The 26115-nt window shown below is 37.2% G+C and overlaps 1 protein-coding gene across 2 annotated transcripts; it reads left to right on the top strand.

Annotated features, from left to right (window-relative positions):
• Positions 1–2: 2 nt before the first annotated feature.
• Positions 3–25432, top strand: BBS5 (Bardet-Biedl syndrome 5). Of its 2 annotated transcripts, none has more exons than XM_090267845.1 (12): positions 3–209; positions 2467–2549; positions 7216–7281; positions 7995–8044; positions 8174–8301; positions 10187–10322; positions 12785–12880; positions 19113–19175; positions 20857–20991; positions 23597–23680; positions 24612–24635; positions 24784–25432. In XM_090267845.1, exons 1-12 carry the CDS (start codon positions 151–153, stop codon positions 24883–24885), a joined length of 1026 nt encoding a protein of 341 aa, XP_090123971.1. In that variant the 5' UTR covers positions 3–150; the 3' UTR covers positions 24886–25432. The 2 variants fall into 2 exon arrangements, with proteins under 2 accessions (XP_090123971.1, XP_090123979.1); XM_090267853.1 differs by lacking the exon at positions 3–209 and adding an exon at positions 232–319.
• Positions 25433–26115: the final 683 nt, after the last annotated feature.

Below are 26115 nucleotides of genomic sequence, written 5' to 3' on the forward strand. Positions count from 1 at the left end.
GGCCGGGAAAGCGCGCGCCCTGCCTTAGGGAAGCTTGGGTCTCGGCACCCGCCGTAGACGCAGACAGAGGAGGCCCGTTGCCTTGGAGCCGGAGAGACGCCGCCGGGCCGCCACGTCCGCGGACAGGACCAGCCGCGAGCCTCGATCACCATGTCCGTGCTGGACGCGCTGTGGGAGGACCGGGATGTCCGCTTCGATGTGTCATCGCAGTGAGTCCCCGATATTCCCCAGGGACCTGGAGCCTGTAGAGGGCTGTGCGGCGCACTTGCAGAACCCGCGGGCGGGGCCTGCGTCCCCACAGCTCCCGGCCCTCGCGAGGGTGCGAGTAGGTTTACACCCGTGGTGGGCACCCCGGGAAACCCTAAGTGGGCCGGATACGGCGCGGCTGCCGCAGCCGGAGTTACAGCCGGAGCGCGTCTGCACTGCGTGGTCTCGGCCCGCGCGAGCCCTGGCCCGGTCCTGGCCCACAGACTTATCAGGAAGCAGAGTCCAAAGCCCACGCAGTACTTGGGCGTTCAGTACACCCAAGCGAGCTTGGGGTGCCAGTGTTGTGGGGAAAGGAGCGTAGGGCAGGAACTCGGGAAACCAGGTTCTGAAACTGGGCCTGAAATAATGACACACATCTTCAGCATTCAGTGCTTGAGTCTTTTTGTCTCTAAAATGCGGAGCTAGTCTCCAAAATTCCTAACCACAAAACTTTATTTCCGCAGTAAGCCTCCATCTAATTACTCATCTAAATCACCAACAGGGAGAAGAAGCCCCTTTTGGAGCCTCTCAAACAAAAGTTTTTGGAAAATTTCATGCTTTAAAGAGAATAGCCACCTCTTGGGCAAAAGTCAAGGAAAAATGCCCATTTGGATATTAAATGTTGGAAAACAGTAAAGCTAAGGTTCTTGAGTTAATGGCGTGGAGCTTATTAGCCACTTCTGATTCCTTATCATGAACAGAACTAGGTGGAAAAATGAAATAGTAATTTTCAACACTTATTTGTGACTAAATATATAATACTAGCATGACCTTAGAACCTTTAAGAAGTTATAAGGGAAGGAAACTTATAAAATTGTAAACCACAGTTACATATTGCACACATTCTATGACTTTTTCTGTTATTCTTGGAGTTCTTGACCCAATAAGTCCATTTCATGAACATTTAAAATTATTAAATATCACATGCTTACTATGTGTTGGTTACTGTGCTCATAGCTAGAGATACAAAAATAATAGGAAATTATTTTCCTCACTGCCCTACTCCTATTCTAGTACAGGAGATACTCATTGACAACTATTATTTAAAATGTGATAAATACTATCCTGAAAAAAATGAATAAAAACTGGGGGCCTGTAGAAACAGAATAGCTGATTCTGCCTAAGTAAGGCCTCAAGGAAGAACTGATATTTGAGCTGAGCCCGAAAAAAATGGGCAGAGTCTTGTCAGGGAAGACAGGAGGGAAAGTATTCCAGAAAAAAAGAAAGGAAAAGCAGTGGGATGACATGGAAGACTTAAGCAGGGAAGTGATGCGACCATATCCATATTTTCAATAAGTAATTGAATTGTCTCTATAGAGAATGTGTTAGGAGGCTCTACTACATGTTCTGCTAGGTTTTCTTTTTTGTTGTTGTTTTCTTTGACACACTGGAATGCATTTTATCAGTCAGCAGACTATTCTTCATTCTTTATTTCCTTTTGTTTCCTGTTTCTGATTGTTTACAAAGTCTTAATGATGCTTTGCTTTAACCTGTTGCTTCCATAACTGCCTGACCCCCTTTCCTCTACTCAGAAACCTCTGGCGGCACTCCGCTGTCCACAGGATAAGGCCCACCCCTATCTGACTAGCATTTATTGTTCTTCATAATCTAGTTTTGTCTTATTCAACTATATTTCTCACTCTGTCTCAGGATCTTCTTCTCCAGCCAGGCCATTCTTCTCATTTCCCTTATCATTTCTTTTTTAAGATTTCATTTATTTCATTTTAGAAAGAGGGGGAAGTGAGAAAAAGAGGGAGAGAAACATCAATGTGTGGTTGCCTCTGATGTGCCCCCAACTGGGGACCTGGCCCTCAGTCTAGGCATGTGCCCTGACTAAGAATCAAACCTATGACCCTTTGGTTGCCAGGCCAGAGCTCAATCCATTGAGCCACACCAGCCAGGGCCCTTGTCATTTATTTCTGGTCTTCTATCATGCATATCTCTCTCCCTTTCCCCTCTCCCCTCTCCCCCCAAACCCCTCCCCTCCAAATCCTACCTCTCCTTCTAGTTCTGGCTTCTCTACATGTCCTGGTCACTCCAGGACCACTGATCTCCAGGTTCTTGAAGTTCTTGAAGACCTTAGTTTCAAATGCATGAGCATTTGATACTATTATCATTTATACTGTTGGCTGTTTTATAGGCATATGTCTTTTCTCTCCCTAACTAGATTTAAGTGACTATATTGTGGCTTTAAAATTAAAGCCTTCATATTTACTTTAGACAGATGAAAACAAGACCTGGAGAAGTCCTTATTGATTGTTTAGATTCAATTGAAGACACCAAAGGAAACAATGGGGATAGAGGTGAGTATATTACCTAATATATTTCATATTTCTGGTTTAATTTACAAATGTTAAATCATATTAACTAGGGAAAAGATATGAAACATCATTATATGTAAATATAATTGTGAGAGTGGGAGAGTTAAATTCACATAAGACTTTTCTCAGACTGAAGTGAAAGAAAGGGTAGGTATTAAACCAGTAGCCAGGGAATATAGGTTCTTCCCTCATAAGTCCTGGTTCTGACATCAGCTTTATCCAGTGTAACTGTTAAAAGTCCAGGAGCTCATTTAGTGGCACTGTCACTGTTTTTTTTCGTGTCTTCTTTCAGCCAAGCTGTTGCTTTACTTTGCTTAAAAGAGCAATCGGTCATATTTACCACAAGAGGTTGCATGGTTACAACAGAAACACCTGAATTAAAATGTAGGTGTTTGAAGGAAAAAATGTCCAGGAGCTCGGTTTGCAAGGGTCATGGGATCGTTCGGAATTTCGTATCTGCCTCCCGCAAAAAGGAATACAGGGTAGTGGAACATAGAAGTAGGTCACAGTTGGGCCACGTGGAGCCATGCTTCCTTTTAAGAAATTCAAGAGTAATGCACAGTCTCCTAAGACTGACACCTAGTGATGGAAATGTGGAGAGCAAATTTATTGCTGTATTGTGAAGTCTATTGATAGGTTAAGTACTAGAAAATATTGTGAGACATCTCTGAATGTCACTGAGGAGCAACCAGGGCTGGACTCAAGTTCCTCCCAAAACAGATTCCCCAAGGCTGGGACTCTAAAAGTCCAGGCTGCATGCAGCAGCTGTATGGGGAGCCAGTGACCAGCGATCTACAGGTCTTAGAAGCATCACTGCTGTTCTTCGAGGTAAAAATAGGGAATGAGAAGTGGGCAGCTCAATGTACCTAAAAGTGTTTTGGGGGAGAGAGGAGGTGGAGTAGGGTGGGACATAAACCTCTTATTGAAGAGAAAAAGTGAGGAAAAGGAGCAGACCTCATTCAAGTAAGAAGGATCAGCAAATCCTAGAGAGAGAACAGTAACCCTTACTGGCAAAACATGCTCACTGCAGCGTTTTGAGGGGCTAATTGCTCTCTGAGCCTCTCTTCTGGTCTCTTCTGGGATGGTATGTGAATAAGCAGGTTCATTTGTGAGCCTTTTCTTGTCTGTGAGGGGAACGTATCATCACTGCCAGCTACAGACAGATCCTGTCAATAGCTAGAGCCCATCGGTAAAGGAATGCTTAGGTCACATTTCGGAAATGCTTCCTAGTATCAGCCAAGCCCAGGTGAGAATGAGGTACCAAGATCTAGCAGCAAACAAGAAGTCTTAGTGTGTGCCTTTGGGGGTGGAATAATAATCTCTAGATGGTGAGATCGTGACAAAACCTGAATTAACTTGAAGCCAAGAGGAAGTTTTGGTCCTATACAGACTGGCAGGAACTCCTTTGTGACAGCCCATCCACTAGTCCAAACAAAGACTGTGGATACATGGAGCACCATACCTTATACTAACACTTTGAAATAGGGAGGGAAAAACATGTCCCTGGCCAGAAGTCTTACTTTTTATTTTTATTATTATTTTTTGATCCTCACCCAAGGATATGTACTTGTTGATTTGAGGGGGGAGGGGGTGGGGAGAGAGAGAGAGAGAGAAAGAGAGAAACATTGATATGAGAGAGAAACATTAGGCACTTGCCTCCCGTCTGCACCCCAACCAAGGATAGAACCTGCAACCTTTTTGGTGTAGAAGACACCACTCCAACCAACTGAACCACCCAGCCAGGGCCAGAAATCTTACTGTTAATAAAAATAACTGTGTGTGTACACAACTCAGTAACAATTGCTCAGAACATGGAATTTTACGGGAGTGTGCAGAGCTTTTTTTAATAAGAAGGTAAAAAAGGGAAGGAGAATCCTGCTTTCTAACTATCTCTTTCCCCTCCTTTTCAGAAGTTTGAAAATGACCAAGGTAAGGCACTCCCAAGTTCAGAAGACCCCATGTTAAAACTATAAATACCCCAAAAGATTAGCACATAATCCATTTCAACTGTAACTACTGTGACATGAAATTATCAGATTAGCTTTGTGCACTGAAGCTGTATGAGAATGAAGTGGCCATATTTCAATGTTTGGGAGATTAGGAGAAGCAGGGACAATTATATTTTGGTGTTTGGGAGGACAGAAAGGAAAGTCCTTGCTTGGAACACTGTGTTCGAAGTTGTAGGATGAAGTGCTTTAGTAGGACAGAGGCAATGTAAGAATGCTAGATGCTTGTAGGAGATGTACCAAGAACAGAAGGACAGGTAAACAGAGTTCGTCAATGGTTTTATAAGGCAAACTCTTTCCACGCCATAATTTTTCCTGGAATCCTCTAATAGAAAAATATAAAAAAGCTAGAAGTCCTGGGCTTATAGCCCAGTTGCAGAGATATGTTACTTAGGTGAAATGGCATAGGTAAACATAAATCAATGTATCTGCAGTAATAAAATAAGTCATAAAAGTAAGTTTATAAAGAATTAAAATATTTTAAAAATAATAATAGCAGTTAACATATTGAATATTTACTATTTGCCAATCCCTCTTCTTCTTCTTCTTCTTCTTCTTCTTCTTCTTCTTCTTCTTCTTCTTCTTCTTCTTCTTCTCCTTCTCCTTCTTCTCCTTCTTCTCCTTCTTTTCTTCTTCTTCTGATTTGATTTATTTTTAGAGAGTGGAAGGGAAGGGGAAAGAGAAGAAGAGAAACATCAATGTGTGAGAGAAACATTAGGTTGCCTCTCACACAGCCCCAAATGGGGACCCGACCCATATCCCAGGCATGTGCCAGGACCAGGAATCAAACCGGCGACCCCTCTGTTTGCAGGCCAGTGCTCAATCCTCTGAGCCACACCAGTCAGGGCACCAGTCACTGTTCTAAATATTTTACATAATATGTATAATATCACATAATAATAATAATAATAATATGAAAAATGAAGTAGATGCTATTATCTTTTGTTTTTATTCAAATAAGGAAACTGAGGAGCAAGAGGCTAATTAACCTTTCCAAGTTTGCATAGCTACTGATTGATAAACTGACCTGCCCACATTGCTTTCTAAACTGCTAGGATTGATCACATTATGCTCTTCTCTAAATTTTTCAGTTCTCCCCAATCCCAGTTCTAAGCCCCACCCCAATGCCAGTGCCTCCATTGCTAACAGATTATGTCTGAATTTCTAGGCCTAGCATTGAATTACCTCTCATTTGTCCACAAACAACCTTGCTTGCTTGTGCCACTGTTCTAGTGTCCCTCCATATCCAGCACCTTCCCCACCTGCCCTTTCTCCCTTGTCCTGGGAAAACCTATAGACTACATCAAAGGCCTCCTTGTGCACTCTAGCTTCGAGTTGAAAGAGCCGTGGCAGAAGATCAAAGGGGGAGGCAGGAGAGTGAGGTCTGGGTATTATTCCCTGGGTTCTTTCCATTCAAAGCATTCAGCTCTTTAGGACTCTTGTTCCTTCCAGACTTGGTTCACTGCTCTCTATCCTTGTCCCTCTGGGCCTGGCATCATACAGGTCTGCTGTACTCACTTATGGTTCCTGACACCCCACCATACCTTTGTAATAAGTCCATTTGTATAGAAACCTCAATTATCCCAATTTGAGTGTGCCATCTGTTTTCTCTTTGACCCTGACTGATAGATGCAGTGTCTACAATTCTGTCATCTTGTGTGAACCTTCCACTCTAGCTAGATGGGGTTACTTATTATTTGTTAAACATATCATGGAATGTTCTGCAGCTTCTCTTGAGAAGGCCTTCCTCTATTTTTGGGATCTGCTATCCCATCTCACTCGAGCATTCATACAGACTTAGTTTCTCTGATTTTAAATATTCCAGGGGTTTCCAGGGAAGAAGGAGTATGGCCTGGCTATAGATTACTCATAAAAGAGTTTTTTGGTGATAATTTGTAGAAGAACTGTTATGTTAAACAAATAAAAGTTTTATTATTTCAGGATATCTCGAAGCAATCATAATGTGCTAACTGTATTATAAATCTCTAAGATACATAGTTTACCATGCTCAGATTTGTCAGATTTACTTGACCTTTTCTTTTTCTCTTAGAGCATCCACAGGACACACTTTGAGAAATGAAGTTTATCTAACTTAGTATTTTAGTGTAAGAACATCAGTCTGAGGTGTTAAACAGACTTCATCCTGGCTATAATTTCATATGAACAAAAAGTTTCCCCACAGCAAAAGAAAAGAAAGAAAGAAAGAAAAATTGGGTATATAAGTATATAACTCGTGGCAGAGATTAGTTTGTATGTGAGAGTTCTATGAGAAGTGTGATTTTATTGAATGCCTTTGTAATTATGTTATCCCACAGTGATTCTTAGTCATACATATATGACCTGCTGGGATACTCAGAACAGCTTCTACTGAGACAAATAACCAGTACCCAATTCTCTCCTCCATCAGTTTGAGTCAAACCAAGATGTTGGCAGTGAATACTTACATCCCTTCTGTAACTATCAGATTCTGTTTCTTTGGGATTCTGAATCATACAATACATATTTTCAATTAATAAATTATGAAAAACAGCTATGGGTGTTGCTGCTGATACTGGGCCAGAAGTTTCATGTCCACCTTATTCTTTATTGCAAAAGTAAGTCCTTACTTAAGGTAACCTGTTTTTTTGTTTGTTTGCTTTTAGGTAGACTCTTAGTAACAAATTTAAGAATTCTCTGGCACTCCTTAGCATTACCCAGAGTCAATCTTTGTAAGTATCTTTGTTAGATAACACTAAACAAAACAAAACAAAAAATAAAACAAAACTTTCTCAAGTAACTTACATAGTGGCTTTTGATACCAAAAAACTATACCATGAAATATGTGGAAAACTTCAAATTGATAAAAATTTCAGCAACCCTTGACTAACCACTGACTGTATCCTAATGCAAAAGATATATTTCAGTTTGTTTATTTTGTCTGCTGGGCATATAAGAGATTAGTGCTTTTACCTGAGATTAGTGCTTTTACCTCAAATGTTTTTTGTTTTTGTTTTTGTTTTTTTGCTTACCTCTGACAACTTGCTACAACCTGTTTAAAGTAATCCCAAAGAAGGGAGATCTAAATTTTAATAGAGAAATACAATGTTTTATTGTGTTAAATTTTGTTTCACTTATTTTTAAAAACTATTTAGATTATCCAGCTAGACATTTTCTCTTGATGTAGTGATGCTAAGATTTTTCAGTAAATAATACGTGTAAGTTTTGGAAAAGTATACTTTCTTTGTCCCATGTTATGTGTTGTTTTCAAAGAGGCAGAATTGATTTTATATTTCTTTTCATTATTAAACTTAAATTTGTAGTTGTTTTATTAAAATATTTAAAAGTTTTTTATATTTAATATTTTAAACTTAAAAATTCTGTATATAGATTTTTCTCAGTTTATTGTATCATGATATTTAAATGTTTTGCTTTTGAATTTTAGCTATTGGTTACAACTGCATACTGAATATTACAACAAGGACTGCTAACTCCGTAAGTCTGAAAAATATTATTGAAATATATACAATGAAGAAACATTAGATATTTGAGGTTGGTGTGTTTTCACTATAAGTGAGAAGTTGCTTTTAAAATCTGAACTTTTAAATAAATTTGTCCTTACAGAAATTACGAGGCCAAACTGAAGCTCTGTATATACTAACAAAATGTAACAGTACTCGTTTTGAGTTTATATTTACAAATTTGGTTCCTGGAAGTCCTAGACTTTTTACTTCTGTGATTGCAGTACACAGGTATGGTAATAATTTGTGGATTATTGAATATTTTTATGGTAATTCTATGATATAAAGGTTTAGAGAATAAAGTATAGAAGTGTGGTGCCATCTTCCACCAAGCTTTATTGCAATATCCTGAAGATATAGAGAAGATATGTTGCATAATCATTTACTAGACACTTTCAAGGGATTTATAAAACACTTAAGACTACTGAAGATTTATAAAAATTTCTACTGAAGATTCTATTAAATTAGCTACCAAGGTAGTTACTAGGAAATAGAAAATTCACTCACTGTAAATAATCAAGTTATATAATTTAATTAATGACTTAAAAAGATTATTTTTTGAATAGTAGAAGTCATGTTTGGTCATGGTATGCTAAGTGAAATAAGTCAGAGAAAGACAAATACCATATGATTTCACTTACATGTGGAATCTAAAGAACAAAATAAATGAACAAACAAAATAGAAATAGACTTATAGCTACAAAGAACAGACTGATGGTTGCCCGACGGGTAGGGGTTGGTGGACTGGATGAAAAAGGTGAAGGGATTAAGAAGTACCTATTGGCTGTTACAGAAAAGTCATGGGGATGTAATTAATGTACAGCTTAGGGGATATAGTCAATAATATTGTAATAACTATGTATGGTGCCAGCCAGGTGGGTACTTAAAATACTGGGGGGATCACTTTATAAAGTATGTGAATATCTAACCACTATGCAGTACACCTGAAACTGAAACAAAATAATATTGAATGTAAACTATAACTGAAAAATAAAATTTTTTAAAGTTAAGAATTTACTTCTATATTTATTATTTATTAATAGGAGACATGGAAAGGAAACAAATTACGGGGATTTTATTACACACACAGATATACACACACTGTCTGTCCTAGACTCTGTCCTGGGGTTACTTGTGGAGTTCATAGATTCATTCTAATTTTCTGTGTACAGGTAAATGTGAGCATAATTTTTTTCAGGTTGTAATGAGAAAAAGGATAACAGTGCCTTTGACTAAATCAGAAATGAAAGGAAGCATTTTGATAGAAAAGAATCATTTCCATGTCTACTATATACAAGCATTGTTTTTCAGTTTGAGAGAAAATCTTTGTCCTCTCATTGTGTTGTGTGATATATAGTGTCTTAAAAATTAAACATCTACCTGGCTGCTGTGGCTCAGTGGATTGAACGTTGGCCTGCGAACCAAGTGTTGCTGGTTCAATTCCCAGTCAGGGCACATGACTAGGTTGCACATCAGGTCCCCAGTTGGGGGCGCGTGAGAGGCACCCACAAAGTGATGTTTCTCTCCCTCTCTTTCTCCTTTCCCCTCTCTATAAAATAAATAAATATATAAATAAATAGTTTTTAAAAAAATTAAACATCTAAAGTACAGTTTCCTGACATAAGATATGTAAATGCTACTCTAAAATTACAAAGTTTACAGATTCATCTATTTTTTTGTGTGGATGTAGATGTGAACATAATTTATTTCAGGTTATAGTGACAAAAAGACTAATGGTGCTTTTGACTAAAACAAATGAAGGGGAAGCCTTTGGATAGAGAAATAATTTTCATGTTTATTACATACAAGCATCGTTTTTCAATTTGAGAGAAAATCTGTGTCCTCTTGTGCTGTATGATATAGTACCTTAAACATTAGACATTGAAAAAATAGTTTACTCAGATAAAACATGTAAGTGCTACACTAAAATGACAAAGTCTGCAAAATACTATAATGACCAAAACTTACTGAAAAGAAAAAAATATTAATTTACTGTAGTAATTATTTGAGTGATATATATAAGTACTAACAACTACATATTGTAGTAGATAAGTAAACATAACCAAAGAAAACTGCATTTTCAATTTGGGTTAGCTTTTTGTTTGTTCTGTTATAGAGCATATGAAACTTCTAAAATGTATCGTGATTTTAAATTAAGAAGTGCACTAATTCAAAATAAGCAACTAAGATTATTACCACAAGAACATCTGTACGACAAAATCAATGGAGTATGGAATTTATCCAGTGATCAGGTATTGTGCAAAGAACGAATGACCGTTTTAGGGCATTGCCTTGGTAATCATTTTTCCATTTATCATTAGGTTTGTATATTCATTTAACTGTTAAAATTAGCATCATACCTCTTGATAAGCTAACATGATAGCTCTTGATAAAAAAAATCTAATTTTCATATTTTTATGGTTTTGTCCTATTTAGCAACATTTGTTCTATGTTGAATTGAGAGCTGGAATGGACCTTTGAGATCATCTCTAGTTCAGTCTTTATTCATTTATAGATGAAAAACTCAGACCCCAAAGAATTAAGTGATGTCACACATCTAGTTTGTCCTAGAGCCATGTTCTTCCCCCTGTGTTACTACACTACACTCGAAATCTTGATAACCTGTGCTAATGGAGGAGAGCCATGGGTTAGACTGTCACAGAAATTTTTTAATCTGGTCTTTATGGAATTAAACATATAATTCATTTGGTGACTCCTGTATCCATTATTGTAACTTTTCATTTGTTCTTGAAATGATTACCAGTTAAAACATGTAAGCAATTAATAGTTAGAATAAGTAACATTAATTCCTAGAGAAAATTTTGTCTAAGAATAGTTTCCAGCCTTTGTGTGTGTTACAGCCTAGGTTAGACTGATAACCACTGTGGTGAAGCTATAGCATTTGAATGTAGAGCTTCCTGCTAAACATTGAATCATAAACTTAAGTTGTAAATAAACTTTTCTCATTGAAAAGTTCTAGTTTTAAACTATAATAAAGGTTCTCTAGGACATAGACATTCCCCATCTGAATAACTCCTTTTCATCAGGAGTTAGCAAAGTTTATTCTGTAAAGGGCTAGATGGTAAATATTTAGATTTTGAGGCCACATATTTTCTGCCCCAACTTCTCAGTCCTGCCATTGTAATGTGAAACCAGCCATAGACAAGACATAAACAGTGAGTGTTGTGGCTGTGTTTCAGTAACATTTTATTATGAGCACTGAAGTCTGAATGTCACACAGTATTCATGTGTCATGAAATATTGTTCTTCTGACTCGTTTCCCAACCATTTAAAAATGTAAAAATTATTCTTTGTGAGGCATACAAATTGAGGCAGCAGGCCAGACTTGGCCCACAGACCATAATTTACCGACCCTTCCTTTAGGTAATAGCTTAGATGTCACTTTCTGAAAGCCACTTTTTTGTGTGTTCCTTATGCAGATTGCTTTGAATTACCACTCCTTATTATTACCACTCTAAAATACAGAGCTTGTCTATACCCCCGCATTAGACTGTAGCCTTCATCAGAGCAGGGGTGGAGTTACTTTATTCATAGTTAGATCCTTGCCACCTAACATAACACCTGGCATTTTTAATTAACTAATTAAGATGTTCCAGAATTATCAGATACATCGTTTTATTGAAAGTAGAGATGTTATTGTCAACCTAACTAATATTTATTGAAAAATAGTAAGACAAATAAAATATGCATTCCTACTAGTTAAAAAAGTCCTTAGGGTGTTTTTACATTTCTTTTTTTCTAAAATAAAGAGGAAACAATGACATAAATAATTCCTTATGAAGTTAGGCGTAGTATTGTTTGATGGGACTTGGGCTTGGAAGAATGGTGGCTAAAATTTTTTGTATAACTATTTTTTACAAGATTAGAATGGAGGGGGGAAATAGATATACATATACTTACGAATTCAATTGTAATCAGGAAATAGATGATCTGCTGTTTCAAAGTTGGTCATCCCAAAAGAAGGCTTTTTAATTTTGGGGTTTGTTAGTTAATGTTTTATGTGTAACCTCAAAGCATAAAATAAAGAAAATTCCTCTGGTGTATGTGGTGGGGAGAAGGTGGAGAATGATAAATAAATGCTAGAGGGAGATAATTTTGGTGCCATGCAGGCTTGAAGATTTTTTTAGGCCACTTAGCTATTATATTGGGATAATTTTGAGAGATGCTGAGAGGCCATATAACTGGAGAACACTTTTGATCTATAGTTAGTGTGGAAGACCCATAAAATATCTCTTGTGGACTGATGGGGGTTATCAAATGTATTTTGTCTCTTTCTTTCCACAACACCCTTGCCTTGACTTATCCCAGGTTTTGAATAACAGTCATAATAAGATCTAACACTTGTAGAATGCTTGCTGTGTCCCAGTTACTGTGCCATAGGCTTTATTCACATGGGTTATTTAATCAAATATTCATTTTATATTTGACACAATGCACCAAAAAGAAACGTGCCCCTGGTCAGACAACTGGTATGTACTGATGATGTAATGATTATCTAACTGCAGAGTCCATGTTCTCAGCAATCTAATTGTTCTGCTATGCAACGAATGATGATGTCATTAGTACTCCATAATACTCAATTATGTCATTTGCTGTTGGTCTTATAATTAGACTTATTCTGGTGTTTAGAAAATAAAGAATAAGTATTCAAACACGTGATCATTGATGTATCTCTCATTACTGTTCTTTACAGGGAAATTTAGGAACCTTTTTTATTACCAATGTGAGAATCGTGTGGCATGCAAATATGAATGACAGTTTTAATGTCAGTATACCATATCTGCAAATTGTAAGTGTGTGCATTTTAATTATCTCATTTTAATGTAAAATAAATAATTACTGTTCAACAGTTATTAGGATATTGGGAGTTAGACAAGTTCTCTTTCTTCCTTTTTAAGTGGTGGCAGTTTAGCTAGGAGCATACTTTTTTTTTTAGATTTTATTTATTTTTAGAGAGAAGAAAAAGGAGGGAGAAAGAGATGGAAATAAACATCAATGTGTGGTTGCCTCTCACGCACCCCCAACTGGGGACCTGACCTGCAACTTAGGCATGTGCCCTGACTGGGAATTGAACTGGCGACCCTGTGGTTCGCAGACCAGCACTCAATTCACTGAGCCACACCCGCTGGGGCTAAGAGCGCTTTTGAAATGTTGATAATTTACTATTGCAACATAGAAAAGACCCAACTGTACTTACATTCAAGGTAAACAGTGCCATTATCAACTTGCTATTAAGACAGAAATATACACTTTATTTTGGCTGTCTTGCTATTTTCTACTCAAACCGTTTCTAAGTCAGTATGAAATCATTAATTCTGTTAATGAACTGTTTTCATTATATTCAGATACAGTTTTGGTGAAGGAAATCAAGATGGTTTTTAATGATAATGGTTTTAGCTTAAGTTAAAGCTGTTAAAATCCAGAATAAGAACTAACTACGTCTAAGATCAGTTTGTTTTGGGAGTAGACAAAAGACATTCTTTTTACTCTGCTGTGGCTGTTATGATAACTATGTGGTATGGTGAAACAAATAGTAAACTCCAATAAACTGAAGAGTTTTATATATAAAAAGCTACTTTAGAGCAAATCAGACAGAACATAAAAATACTTAATGAAAATCCTATGAGTTGGTGACTTCCAGCAAAGATGGAGGCCTAGACAGACATGCTGCGTCTCCCTCCACAACTAAGAAGGAATACAACTACCTCAAAACTAGAAACAACCAAAAGTTCCAGAAAATAGAGCTGCATGTAAGTCCAACAAACAAAGATATAAAGAAGAAATACTCATCCAGACAGGTAGGAGGGGTGGAGCCGGGGTGGAGAGAATGTGGTGTGGTGGTGGCAGCAGCTGCAGCAGAGGCAGGCCAGCGGAAAGTGCAGTCAATGTTTTTAAAAGTTGGGAGGGACACCTGGGGAACGCTTCCAGCACCAGACCTGACCACACAGCTCACGGTCCCAGTGATGGGGAAAATAAAGCCTCATTTCTTTTGACTGTGCAAACCAGTGGGTCTTGGGGCGAAGGAAGAAACTGCTGGTCTCTCAGCAGAGTCCGCTTGTTTAAAGGGCCCCCACGGTCCTAGAACATCTGCAGACCCACCCACTCTGGGAACGAAGGCCAGGGCAACAGCTAGAGAGGCACCAGTTCCATTAGGAAGTGGAGAGGTGCCTGGAAAGGGGTGAGTGCTGAGCAGGCGGCATTGTTCCCTCTCGTACCCCTCCCACACACACAGCGCCAAAATGTGGTGAAATGGGTTACCCTCTACTACTGAATCCCTAAGGCTCTGCCCCTTACAATGTAACAGGAACAACAGCTCTACCTAAGACACAGAGGCAAACACACACAGGAACCTGTCAAAATGAGGAGACAGAGGTATGGCCCAAAAGGGGGAACGGATCAAGGTTCCAATGGGAGAACTAAGTGACAAGGAGATAGCCAACGTAACAAATGAGGAGATAGCCAACTTAACAGATGAAGAGTTCAAAACACTGGTGATAAAGATGCCCACAGGCTTGACACATATGCTTAAGTATGGCAAACACATAAGGGAAGAAGTGAAGGCTATGCTAAATGAAACAAAGGAAAAGCCACACAAAACCAATGGTGAAGGGAAGGAAACCTGGGTTCAAATCAATGATTTGGAACATAAGGAAGAAAAAAACAATCAACCAGTACAGAATGAGGAAACAAGAATTGAAAAAAATGAGGAGAGGCTTAGGAACCTCTGGAACAACTTTAAACATGCCAACATCTCAATCATAGGGGTGCCAGAAGGAGAAGAGGAAGAGCAAGAAATTGAAAACTTATATGAGAAAACAATGAAGGAAAACTCCCCAAATTTGGCAAAGGAAATAGACATACAAGTCCAGGAAACACAGAGAGTCCCAAACAAGCTAGACCCATAAAGGACCACACCAAGACAGATCATAATTAAAATGATAAAGAGAGAGTCTTAAAAGCAGCAAGAGAAAAGCAGAGAGTTACCTACAACGGGGTGCCTATAAGACTCTCATCTGATTTCTCACAAGAAACTTTGTAGGCAAGAAGGGACTGGCAAGAAGTATTTAAGGTGATGAAAAGCAAGGACTTACAACCAGGATTACTCTATCCAGCAAGGCTATCATTTAGAATGGAAGGGCAGATAAAGTGCTTCCCAGACAGGGTAAAGCTAAAGGAGCTCATTATCACCAAGCTATTATTATATGGAATGTCAAAGGGCCTTAAGAAAAAGAAGATCAAAATTATGAACATTAAAATGACAATAAAATCACAGCTATCAACAACTGATTCTAAAAAATAAAAACAAAACCCAACTAAGCAAACCAGAATAGGAACAGAATCATAGGTAAGGGGATCATCTGGAGGGTTATCAGCTGGGAGGGGGAAGGAGGAGAAATGGGGAAATGGTGCAGGGATTAAGAAGCATAATTGGTTGGTACACAATAGACAGGGGGAAGTTAAGAATAACATAGGAAAGGGTGAAGCCAAAGAATTGACAATGCACGACCCTTGGATATGAACTAAGGGGGGTGGGATTGCTGGAGGGAAGGGAGGTAATAGGTGGAGAGGTGCAAAGGGGAATACAAATTGGGACTACTGTAACAACACAATCAATAAAATACACAAAAAAAAATTCCTATGAGGTTATCCTATAATAATAGCCCTCACTGTAGTATAGAAGTAGTCTTGAAACTAAGCAGTTTCATTAATAAATATTTATGGAGTAGATACGATGTATCTGTATCTGGACAATGTTATTTTTAAGAAACTTCTTGGTCTACATGAAGGATATTTTTTTTTAATTTTTTAAAAAATATCTTTTATTAATTACGCTGTTAACAGTTGTCCCAGTTTCTTTTCCCTCTGCTCCACTCCCTCCAATCACACCCCCCTCCTTCCAGCTGTCCCCCCACCCTTAGCCCATGCCCATTGGTTGTGCATATAGTTCTTCTCAACATCTTCCTGTCTACTCCACTCCCTCCTACTATGCTCCATAATTCCTGCATCATCTCCCTCCCTTTTCCCCATTCCCCCTCCGCTGACCTCCCCCCAATATGTTCCCCATACATATAATTCTTTTTCCCCTCTTGTTGCCTACTTAGTTTGCCATTGTTTCGATTCCCTCGCTTCTGCTGTTGGTTGTTGCGATACAGTTTTCATTTTAATGTTCATAGTTTTGATCCTCTTTCTCCTAAACAAGTCCCTTTAACATCTCATATAACAGTGGTTTGGATCTGATGAACTCCTTCAGTTTAACTTTGTCCTGGAAGCACTTTCTCTGCCCTTCTATTCTGAATGACAGCTTCGCTGAATAGAATAATCGTGGCTGTAGGTCTTTGATTTTCATTACTTTGAATATTTCTTGCCAGTCCCTTCTTGCCTGCAGAATCTCCTTTGAGAAACCAGCTGACAGTCTAATTGGGACCCCTTTGTACATAATTATTTTCTTCTCTCTTGCTGCTTTTAAGATTCTCTCTTTATCTTTAATTTTTGACATTTTGATTATAATGTGTGGTGTGGTTCTCCCTGGGTCCAGTTTTTCTGGAACTCTCTTTGCTTCCTGGACCTGTAAGTCTTATTTCCTTCCCCAAGTTAGGGGAGTTTTGCTTCATTATTTTTTCACATAATTTTTCAATTTCTAGTTCTTCTTCTTCACCTTCTGGCAACCCTGTAATTCAGATGTTCATTCACTTATAGCTGTCCCAGAGGTTTCTGAGCCTCTCCTCATTTTCCTCACTTTTTGTTTCCTCTTTCTGCACTGGTTGACTGTTCCTTCTTATGTTCCGATTTGTTGATTTGATCTCTGGTTTTCGTTTTCCTCACCACTTGTCTCATATGTATTTTCGTTTATTTCAGCATGACTAGCCTTCATCCCTTCCCCGTCTTGTTCGATATCTTTTGTTAATTCTGTAAGCTGCCTTATGACTATAGCTCTGAACTGAGCCTCCAAAAGATTATCTATTTGTTCATCAGTTAATTCACGTTTTTCCTTTTTGGTCAGCTGCGTGATTGGTATTTCAATCATGATTCTTGGCATCCTGACCATTTTCGTTTATCTTTCCTTCTTGTGTGGGGCTGTCACACCTCTTACGCTATAGGGGGCGGAGCCTTGTGCACTCATCACAACCCAGCGACCCTTCTCACCACACTGTGGTGCTTTGTGTGCGGGCGGGGGTCCAAGATGGATTCCTGCTATTCACTCTCCGCTAAGAGACCGGGAGCGTTCTCCTCTGGGCCTCACAGTCCGAGGCAATGGCGGTCTGCCTTCCCCAGCATTAGAATCGTGAGCTGATGTGTTGGACTGCAGCCGGGGGTGCTCTCCTGGCGCTTCTCGCCTCTCCTTAAATACGGGTGTCTGTGTTTATCACATTCCCACTGCCATCGCTGCTGCTGCCACCAATAGCATAGCCTGACCTCTCGACCCCAGCTTCGCCCCTCCTACCCATCCAGACGAGCACCACTTGTTTATAACTTCATACAGTGGACTTCCATGTAGCTTTATTTTCTGGAACTTCTGTTTATTTCTGGTTTTGCAGTAGTTGTATTCCTTCTTAGTTGTGGAGGGAGACAGAGTGTGTCAGTCTAAGCCTCCATATTGGTTGGAAGTCAAGGATAATTCTTTTAAAAACATTCTCAGGCCTATCTTTTGCTAAACTCTTTGGTTTCTGAGTTACTTTAAAATATCTAATCCTTCATTTGCCAGATATTGAGAAGCTGCACTGTGCTAGGTGCTAGAGACACAATCATGAAAATCGCGAACCAGTACTTCACAGTTTCTGCTTTCAAGGAGCTTTTAGTCAAGGGGTAAAAAACAACACATGAAACAGAAAATCATAGATTCTGACAGGAATAAAATTATTTCAGGCCATCTAATGAAATAAAAGAATTTATAATCATGGCTGGGAAGATGTGACAGGGTCCACACAAGTGTTTCATAAATGGGTGTTTATATTATTTGTTACTGTTTTATATTCTATTTACATGTGTTTTGGCTTGCCTAACCTAAACTCTACTATGCTGAATAATTGCTGAGTAGTAAATAACTTTGTGCTTTCTGCTCTTCAAGTAGGGTACTTTTTGTTATTTAAGAATACAGTTGCCAAATAGGGCTTCGGGAATGAATTCAGCCAGGCCCAAACAGCTTGCAACCTGATATCATCACAGTGTCACCAAGGCAGTCATATTAACTTCAGCTCTGCATCTCAGCCCTTGCCCTCTCCCTCCATTTCATCCTTTCTCCCTCTCCCTCTTTTTCTTCTCATTTTCAACATCCAATGCCCTCTGCCTGGAAGTGTGATATGTCATCACCTACCACAGTTTACCCTTCTCTGACTTGGCCTCTTGGTCATAATGTTAGATCCTCCATGGGTCTCTCTAACCCCAGCAGCAAGTACATTTTATGTCACTTTCTACAGGTCCTGCCTGCCACTGTGCCTCTATCCCTCTGCCCTTCTCCTGGGTCACTGGTGTCACTGCTCATCTTCTGCTAGGCAAGCTTAATCCTCATGTCACGCTTACCTGTCGATGTTGTTACATTTGACTATCTCAGCCTTCCTTGATGCCCAGTGATGAATGCCCATGACTTATTTTTTTTCTTTTAATAAAAGGAGTGGAGATGCTTTAAGAGTTAGCCACTTATGATGTAAGAAACAGAAGGCACATAGGGCTTTTAAAAACTAACCCAGCCTTAATAGCCACAAATGACACAGGGTCTCCATAACTAAAAGATTGCTGGCTTTGTGTTCAAAATATCCAGAAAGGTTGTAACTCCTTAGAAGTCAGAGAACTTAGTGCATGTTTTAGAGATTTTGTCTTTGTATTGTCTTATAAGTTTGTTACCTATTTCTAACATGAAAGTTTTTATTTACTTATCTCTGTGGGATTGTAATAAAGAAAAGAGGAAGAATTCTTTTCTTTAGACTATGAAAAATAGTTTACTGTGTGAAAGTTGAAAAAACATGTTAAAAATTCACTACTATCAGATAAAATAAGCATTTTTTTCTTTTTCACTTTACATCTAGCGTTCGATAAAGATTAGAGATTCAAAATTTGGTTTAGCTCTTGTCATAGAAAGCTCTCAGCAGGTAAGATACCTAATATTTTTATTAATCTTCAGTAGATTTTTAAAACTATGTGACAGTCTATTTGTACTTGTATTTGTATAGTAACCAGTTTACATCCAAGAAGAATTTTAGCTATAACATGAATTTATATAAAGAGTTTGAAGTCAAATAGTAATTGTCTTCATAAGAAGAATCCTGCTTATGTTTCTTTGTTGGATAGGCATACTCATTATCATCATTATGATTATCATGTTTAATGAGTGAGTCAAGTCACTGTACTTTTCATGAATTATCTCAATGTTTACCCAACCCTATGATACAATTACTATTCTTTCCCCATTATTTAGTCAAGGAAACTGGGGTCTGCAGAATTTAGGATCCTCACACATGTTCTCACAACTACAAGTGGTGGGGCTAGGTTTCGATTCAAGATCTGATTAGCTCAAAAGACTGTGCTTGAGAAACAGGTGTATACAGATATACCACACACCCCCATTTGAGATTTTTATACTCTCACAAGATCATATTGTATCTAATGACAAACTGCAGTGCCCAATTTTGCCTGGCTTTTGAAGAAATACATATAAATAAAACATTTACTTACTTATAAAATCACTCCTTTTCTAAATTCTAAGTTTAAACATGAATGTCTACTCACTTCTTTCCCCTGGCATATTGATGGTAGCTGCCAGTTATTGAGTGCTTATTACTATGTTCTAGGAACTGTATGAAATGTCATATATACATTATTTTATTTAATACAACTTGTTAACCATTTTACAGTTAGAAAATAGAAAATCGAGGCTCAGAAAGATAATAAAAGTTTCCCAGCATTCTACAGTTAGTAAATTTGTTGTAGAGCAAGATTTTGAACCCAAAAGCATATGCTCTCAGCCCAAGGCATATGCTCTCACCTATCACAGCATGCTACTTAATTGTTTAACACTTTTCTCCAACAACCTGTCAAGGACAAGTTTCTTTCTTAAGTCTTCAAGGAGATAGCCTCATGTAGGCCATTCCCTTACTACCACTTTTTTTTTTTTTTTTAAAGATTTTATTTAATTATTTTCAGAGAGAGGAGAAGGAAGGGAGAAAAAGAGAGAAACATCAGTGTGGGGTTGCCTATTACATGCCCCCAACTGGGGACCTGGCAACATGTGCTCTGACTGGAATCAAACTGGCGACTCTGGTTCACAGTCCGGCGCTCAATCCACTCAGCCACACCAGCCAGTGTCCATTATTTATTTTAATATATAGTATATTTCTTATTAAGGTGTAGCTCAAGAAAAATTTAGTTTCTTTAGCCTTCACAATCTACAATGTATTTTTAAACTTGAAATTTCAGCTTTGATTTTTACAGATGAAATGATGTGATATCTGGATATGCTTTAAAATAATCTTGAGTGCATGAGGGGAGGAGACTTGGGGGAGGGTACAGTTGCAGATGGAACAGAGTTGGCCATGTTTTGTTACTTGTGTAATCTGGAGGGACGATGGCTACCTGAACACTTACTGTACTCTTTTTTTTTTTCTATTTATGTATATGTTTGAAGTTTTTCATAATAAAAATCTTAATTTAAAAAATCAGCTTACATATTATGCTCTGAAATAAGGATGATTAGAGCTATAATTTGTTGTGTGTATATACTTAAATAGCATTTCTCAGGCTTGTTTTTCATTTTTCCATTATTTTTTCTTGTAGAGTGGAGGATATGTTCTTGGCTTTAAAATAGATCCTGTGGAAAAACTACAAGCATCAGTTAAGGAAATCAATTCACTTCACAAAGTCTATTCTGCCAGTCCTATATTTGGAGTGGATTATGAGATGGAAGAAAAGGTATCTTGTTCACTATATGAAATAGAGTGTTTGCTGAATTGTTTTTACAGTCTACAAAATTCAGATATAAATACATTATGTACAAATTAACTTTATGCTTAAAAAATAAGCTATGTTTAAAATTATGCATATACAAACTCTGCTCAGTGAACATGGGCCCTGGGCCATCGCTAATTTGTGCTTACCATCCACCTTCTCACTGGCTGCTTCATCATTTATTCCTGCCCTTCTAGGTGAGCAGCGTATCCAGAGAAGTCTCCATATGCAAGGCTCCTTGATGCAGACAGACTTTAATCTCTCACTCTGTCAGCTATTTTGTTTTTTTTAAGATTTTATTTATTTATTTTTAGAGAGTAGGGAAAGGAGAAAGAGAGGGAGAGAAACATCAATGTGTGGTTGCCTCTCATGCACCCACAGCTGGTGACCTGGCCCACAGCCCAGGCATGTGCCCCGACAAGGAATTGAACCAGTGACCCTTTGGCTCACAGGCTGGTGCTCAGTCCACTGAGCCACACCAGCCAGGGCAGTCAGCTTTATTTTTTATTCTACTTCAACCTACCATTAGCATGGGTAAACCTTATAGGCCTCGTGAACACCATTTTCTTCCCACAAGACCCTACAGTACAGCAACTTCAGGAGTCTGCTCCTCCAATGTGGCTTGTGTCCATTCCTATTCATCAGTTCCTCTGTCATGCCAGTTATGAAATATTTTGAATATCACCCGCACATGTCTGCTGTTTGCTTCCCCATATCTGCACCAATCTCTGCTCTCCAGGTACACCAGTTCTCTTTTGGCTTCCAGCCTCTCCAGCGAGGACCTCTGCCATCTGGTTTTTCACTGTGTACTCACCAGCCACTGCATTAGAGATGCTCTCTCTGTCTACCCTATCAGCGGTACCCTTGCCAGAGACGTGCTCTCTGGTGCCCTCACTGGCCGCGCTATCACAGGTTCTCGTGTTGTCTGTCCTTTTGGGCCCTCACTGCACTCTGTTGCTGGTGTCCTTGTCATCCCAGGCAAATCTGAGTTTCAGTTTTCTCATTATAAAATGAACATAATCGCTCTTAAAAAAAGTTATTGATAATAAAAGTTACTGATTATGTCCATAAAACCTGGCACATGGGAGGCACTCAGCATGTTAGCTCTCCTACCCATTCTCTCTCTGCCTCCATTTCTCCTTTTTCCCCTTGCTTTGGCCCCAATACATAAGAGTGGCCACTCTGACATCTCATGTAATTCTCTGCTCCAACAGCTATCTCTTCAGGGAGGTCTTCCCTGACTATTTATCTAAACTATCAATCCCCATCACTTTTTTGTCCTTTATTCTACTTGTTTGCTTTATTCTTGGTAACAGTAATCAGTCTCTTCTACTATAAATAAACTCATGAAGTCAGGGATATTTCGCTTTTGTTTTTTTTTTTTTTGTCTATTTTTCTTTAACCATTGTATCTCCAGCAGTCTGAACTGACACAATAGATTCTTCGTGAATATTCATGTTGTTGAATGACTGTGTTGAACACCTACTGTTTGCCATTCACTGCTCTAAGAACTTTATAAGCATCATTTCATTTAATCCAACAGTACTATGAAGTGTATCATCATCATCTCACAGTTAAGGAGACTGAGGCTTAAATTGGTTAAATTACTTGTACACAATCACATAACTCTGAATATAGTTGAAACGCTGAGGCTGACCTCAGAGTATGGAATCAGGTCACTCTCTTGATAAGCACTACACTTCTATCCTCATCCTAAAAGCCCTAGCTCACATGCCAGCCTTTACGTCATGGATGTTTCTGGGATTCATAAGGCAGAAGTTGTGCTTTCTCCAAACTCTTTGGTTATAATATATACTGCTTTTGTCACAGCTACCTTTGTATGTTGAACTATATGATATTATTAATATCTTACCATTTTCAGCTAACAAAAATGTTAATTTCATATGGTTCAACCTAATATTTAGTTATTTGTAATTGTGTTTTATCCTATGCTCCACTCCCACTATATTACAAACCTTTTATTGGTAAGGGCAGGGACTTTATACCCTTGGTAGCACTAGTATAGTGCCTAATACATGAGAGATACTCAAATATTTGAAAAGCAAATTCATAAATATGAGTATTATATTTTATTCTGTTTTACTTTTAGAATATTCCATACAAATATTAGTTCTTTTACTTTTCACAGATTCTATTTAATGACTATGGGGGAAAATTGAAAATTTGCTATTACACAGAGCTTTTTTTTTTTTTTTTTTAAGTATATTTTATTGATTATGTTGTTACAGTAGTTCCATTTTTTTTCTTAACTAAATAAAAAAAAATCAAAGTCCAATGATAGTTTTTTCTATAAGAATAACTAAGTATCCTATTGAATGTGTGTAAATTTGTCATGTTAATTCTTTTGATGATATCAACTTCAGATATAAAGGCTTAGGTTTGACTGACTTGTTTTATTACTCAAGTTAGTTCTGATAGAATATGTTATACAGTGATTTTTTATAAGGCTTGAGTAGTTTGTAATTGTGTTATCGTTTTACAAGTATTTACAGTTCTCTGTAATTAATTAATATTGTCTCTTTGATGCATTTTAATATCTGATTTTCAGCCACAGCCCCTTGAAGCTCTGACAGTTGAACAAATTCAAGATGACGTAGAAATAGATTCTGATGATCACCCAGATGCTTTTGTGGTGAGCATAAGAAAGGAGGCTACTAAATTTCTTATGATTATTTTTATCTGAGTCACGTTTTATTAAATTATGTATGCAAAACACCATCGAACTTGCGAGTATTTGAAACATGAGGTGGTGAGTAATATTTTTTTAAGTTTGGGAGTTTGTGTGTGTAAAAATACCTTTGAATTACCAAGCTGGGAAATAATTTGAGAACACAATTATTCAGAGGATTTCATATATGTGAAAAGTTTTTTCATACCTTAGAATACCAGAACATGTTAAATATAGTTAATTAAATTACAGTAATTTAAAATCTGTATTTTCTATAATTAATTTTTATGAGTTGGACTTCCCTTCAATTTATAGGTATATTACCTTAAAATGAATATCTGTTTGAACAGCCTTTTCTACTTCCAAATTTTTCTTGTTTAATTAATAGCCAAGATAATAATAATGCTTATCCTATATTGTGGTCTAAGAATCTGACCAGAATACTTCTCTGGGAACAAATATTTTTAACCAAAAAGTGAAATTAGTATAAAATATTTAATTATAAACTACTACTACTATCTTAAACCTGATGCATTTGCTGACTGATTGCTTTGTTTTGTTTTGCTAGCATCTTATAAACAAAAAGTAGGAATGAAATTTCATAAATTTTAAGTATTTTTATCTCCTTTCAAGTTAACAATGTTAATTACACACTAATGACAAAGTACATTTTTTAGAGTTTAAAGCACAACTCTTGAAGACCTTAATCATGACTGAGAGAAAAAGTGATTTCTGCTACCATCATTGTAATTGAGAAAACGATTACACACATATCAGGATATAAAATACATTTATTCACAAAATTGTTCTGTAAATTAATTGCCTGTTCCTTAGCCCACTGACTTATTATAATATTATGTCACATATATGAAATATAATTTTCTTTGTCTTATAGGCTTATTTTGCTGATGGCAATAAGGTAAGGATATTTTACCTATAGTATATGAAAAAAACCTTTATTTTCTAACATTTAGTATTCACAAACTTATGTGAAACCTATTTTTTGTTTTTTCCTCTTCCTTGCCCACTTTCTCTATTCCTGTCTTATCCTCTTATCTCCCCAAAAGCAACAAGATCGTGAACCTGTATTTTCAGAAGAACTGGGGCTTGCAATAGAGAAATTGAAGGATGGATTCACCCTACAGGGACTTTGGGAAGTAATGAGTTGATCTTGAGCTGGATTTCTATTTAAAGATATCTCAAGATTAAAGATGCTAGTTGCCTGCTATAAAGCATGGAGTAGTTTTCATATTTACAGAAAAAGCTTTTAAGGAAGAGTTTTTTAATGATTAAGGGAAAATTCATTTATCTAGGATTTTACCACCAGGTTTTTTAACATTATAATTAAAATTGTAATCAAAATGTGTCTGGTTTATAACTATGTATATTTTGTACTTAATACTTGTAAATTGTAAGTCTGTGAATATTAAATGACTATCACATTGGGTTTAATAAAGAATTTATGCAGCACCATTTAATGTTTTGAAAGTATTATTTAAAAGAGTATGACTATTCTTATGGAGTAATCAAAATACAGCTTTTTTATTATAAAACTCTGCTTTAACTATATTATTATATAGTGCCAAATGTAAGTCAGGTCTAATATAAATTACAACCCTTAAACTTGTCATTTTTAATTGATTATTTCTGTAAAAACAAAGTTATAACTATCAAGTATATCAACTCCTATGTAAAGTTTTGGGCACTGTGTTGTAAATAATTTCAATATAGTTTTGCCAAGAGCACATTTTATTTTGAAAATAAATGATCTGTAAATAAATAGTTCATTTACTGACTTGTTTGTATTAATTGAAACTTATTTGACATTTTCAAAAATAGGATATTTTCTGATTTCTTGGTTAGGTAAGATTTGGTGACTTCTCTGGCATCAGTGCTTTTTGCCACTGCTCTGGTGTAAAGAAATATCATAAGGAACCTTTGTCAAATCATTGAAATTAGCCAAAGAAGCCCTCTTTCTCTAACGGGAAAGGAATGCATATGTAAAAACATTTAAAATATGATTAAACTGTATGTACAAACATAAACAGTACAACCAAGTGCTAATGCAAGTCTAATTAAAAAAACAATTTTAAAAATCTATAAAGTTGTTTATTTAAATAGAAAAGGACTTCTACATTTTTAAGAGATGGGATTATAATAAACAACTATATTAGGGGGAAAATAGTTGTTGGAAAAATTTATACAGGTCACAAAATTCTACCAAGAATTTGTTTAGATAGTTTTTTAAGCAAAAGAGACTTTATAAAATTGCCAACTAGTAAGGAATAATCTCAAATGTCTTATCATGGTATTTACATCTGACTCATTAATGTTTTCAAATGTTAGGTGTTACGTGTAGAGAGAAATGAGTCATTTATTGTTTAAACAAGAGAGCAGCT

The sequence above is a fragment of the Furipterus horrens genome, unplaced genomic scaffold, assembly GCF_987537825.1.
Source record: "Furipterus horrens unplaced genomic scaffold, mFurHor1.1.pri manual_scaffold_1, whole genome shotgun sequence".
NCBI classification, from domain to species: domain Eukaryota; kingdom Metazoa; phylum Chordata; class Mammalia; order Chiroptera; family Furipteridae; genus Furipterus; species Furipterus horrens.

Coding starts and splice junctions, on each gene's coding strand:
- BBS5 (XM_090267845.1), top strand. CDS start 151: ATGTCCGTGCTGGACGCGCTGTGGGAGGACCGGGATGTCCGCTTCGAT. Junction 7,282..7,994: donor ATTACCCAGAGTCAATCTTT/GTAAGTATCTTT, acceptor TTTGAATTTTAG/CTATTGGTTACAACTGCATA. Junction 10,323..12,784: donor GGAATTTATCCAGTGATCAG/GTATTGTGCAAA, acceptor TGTTCTTTACAG/GGAAATTTAGGAACCTTTTT.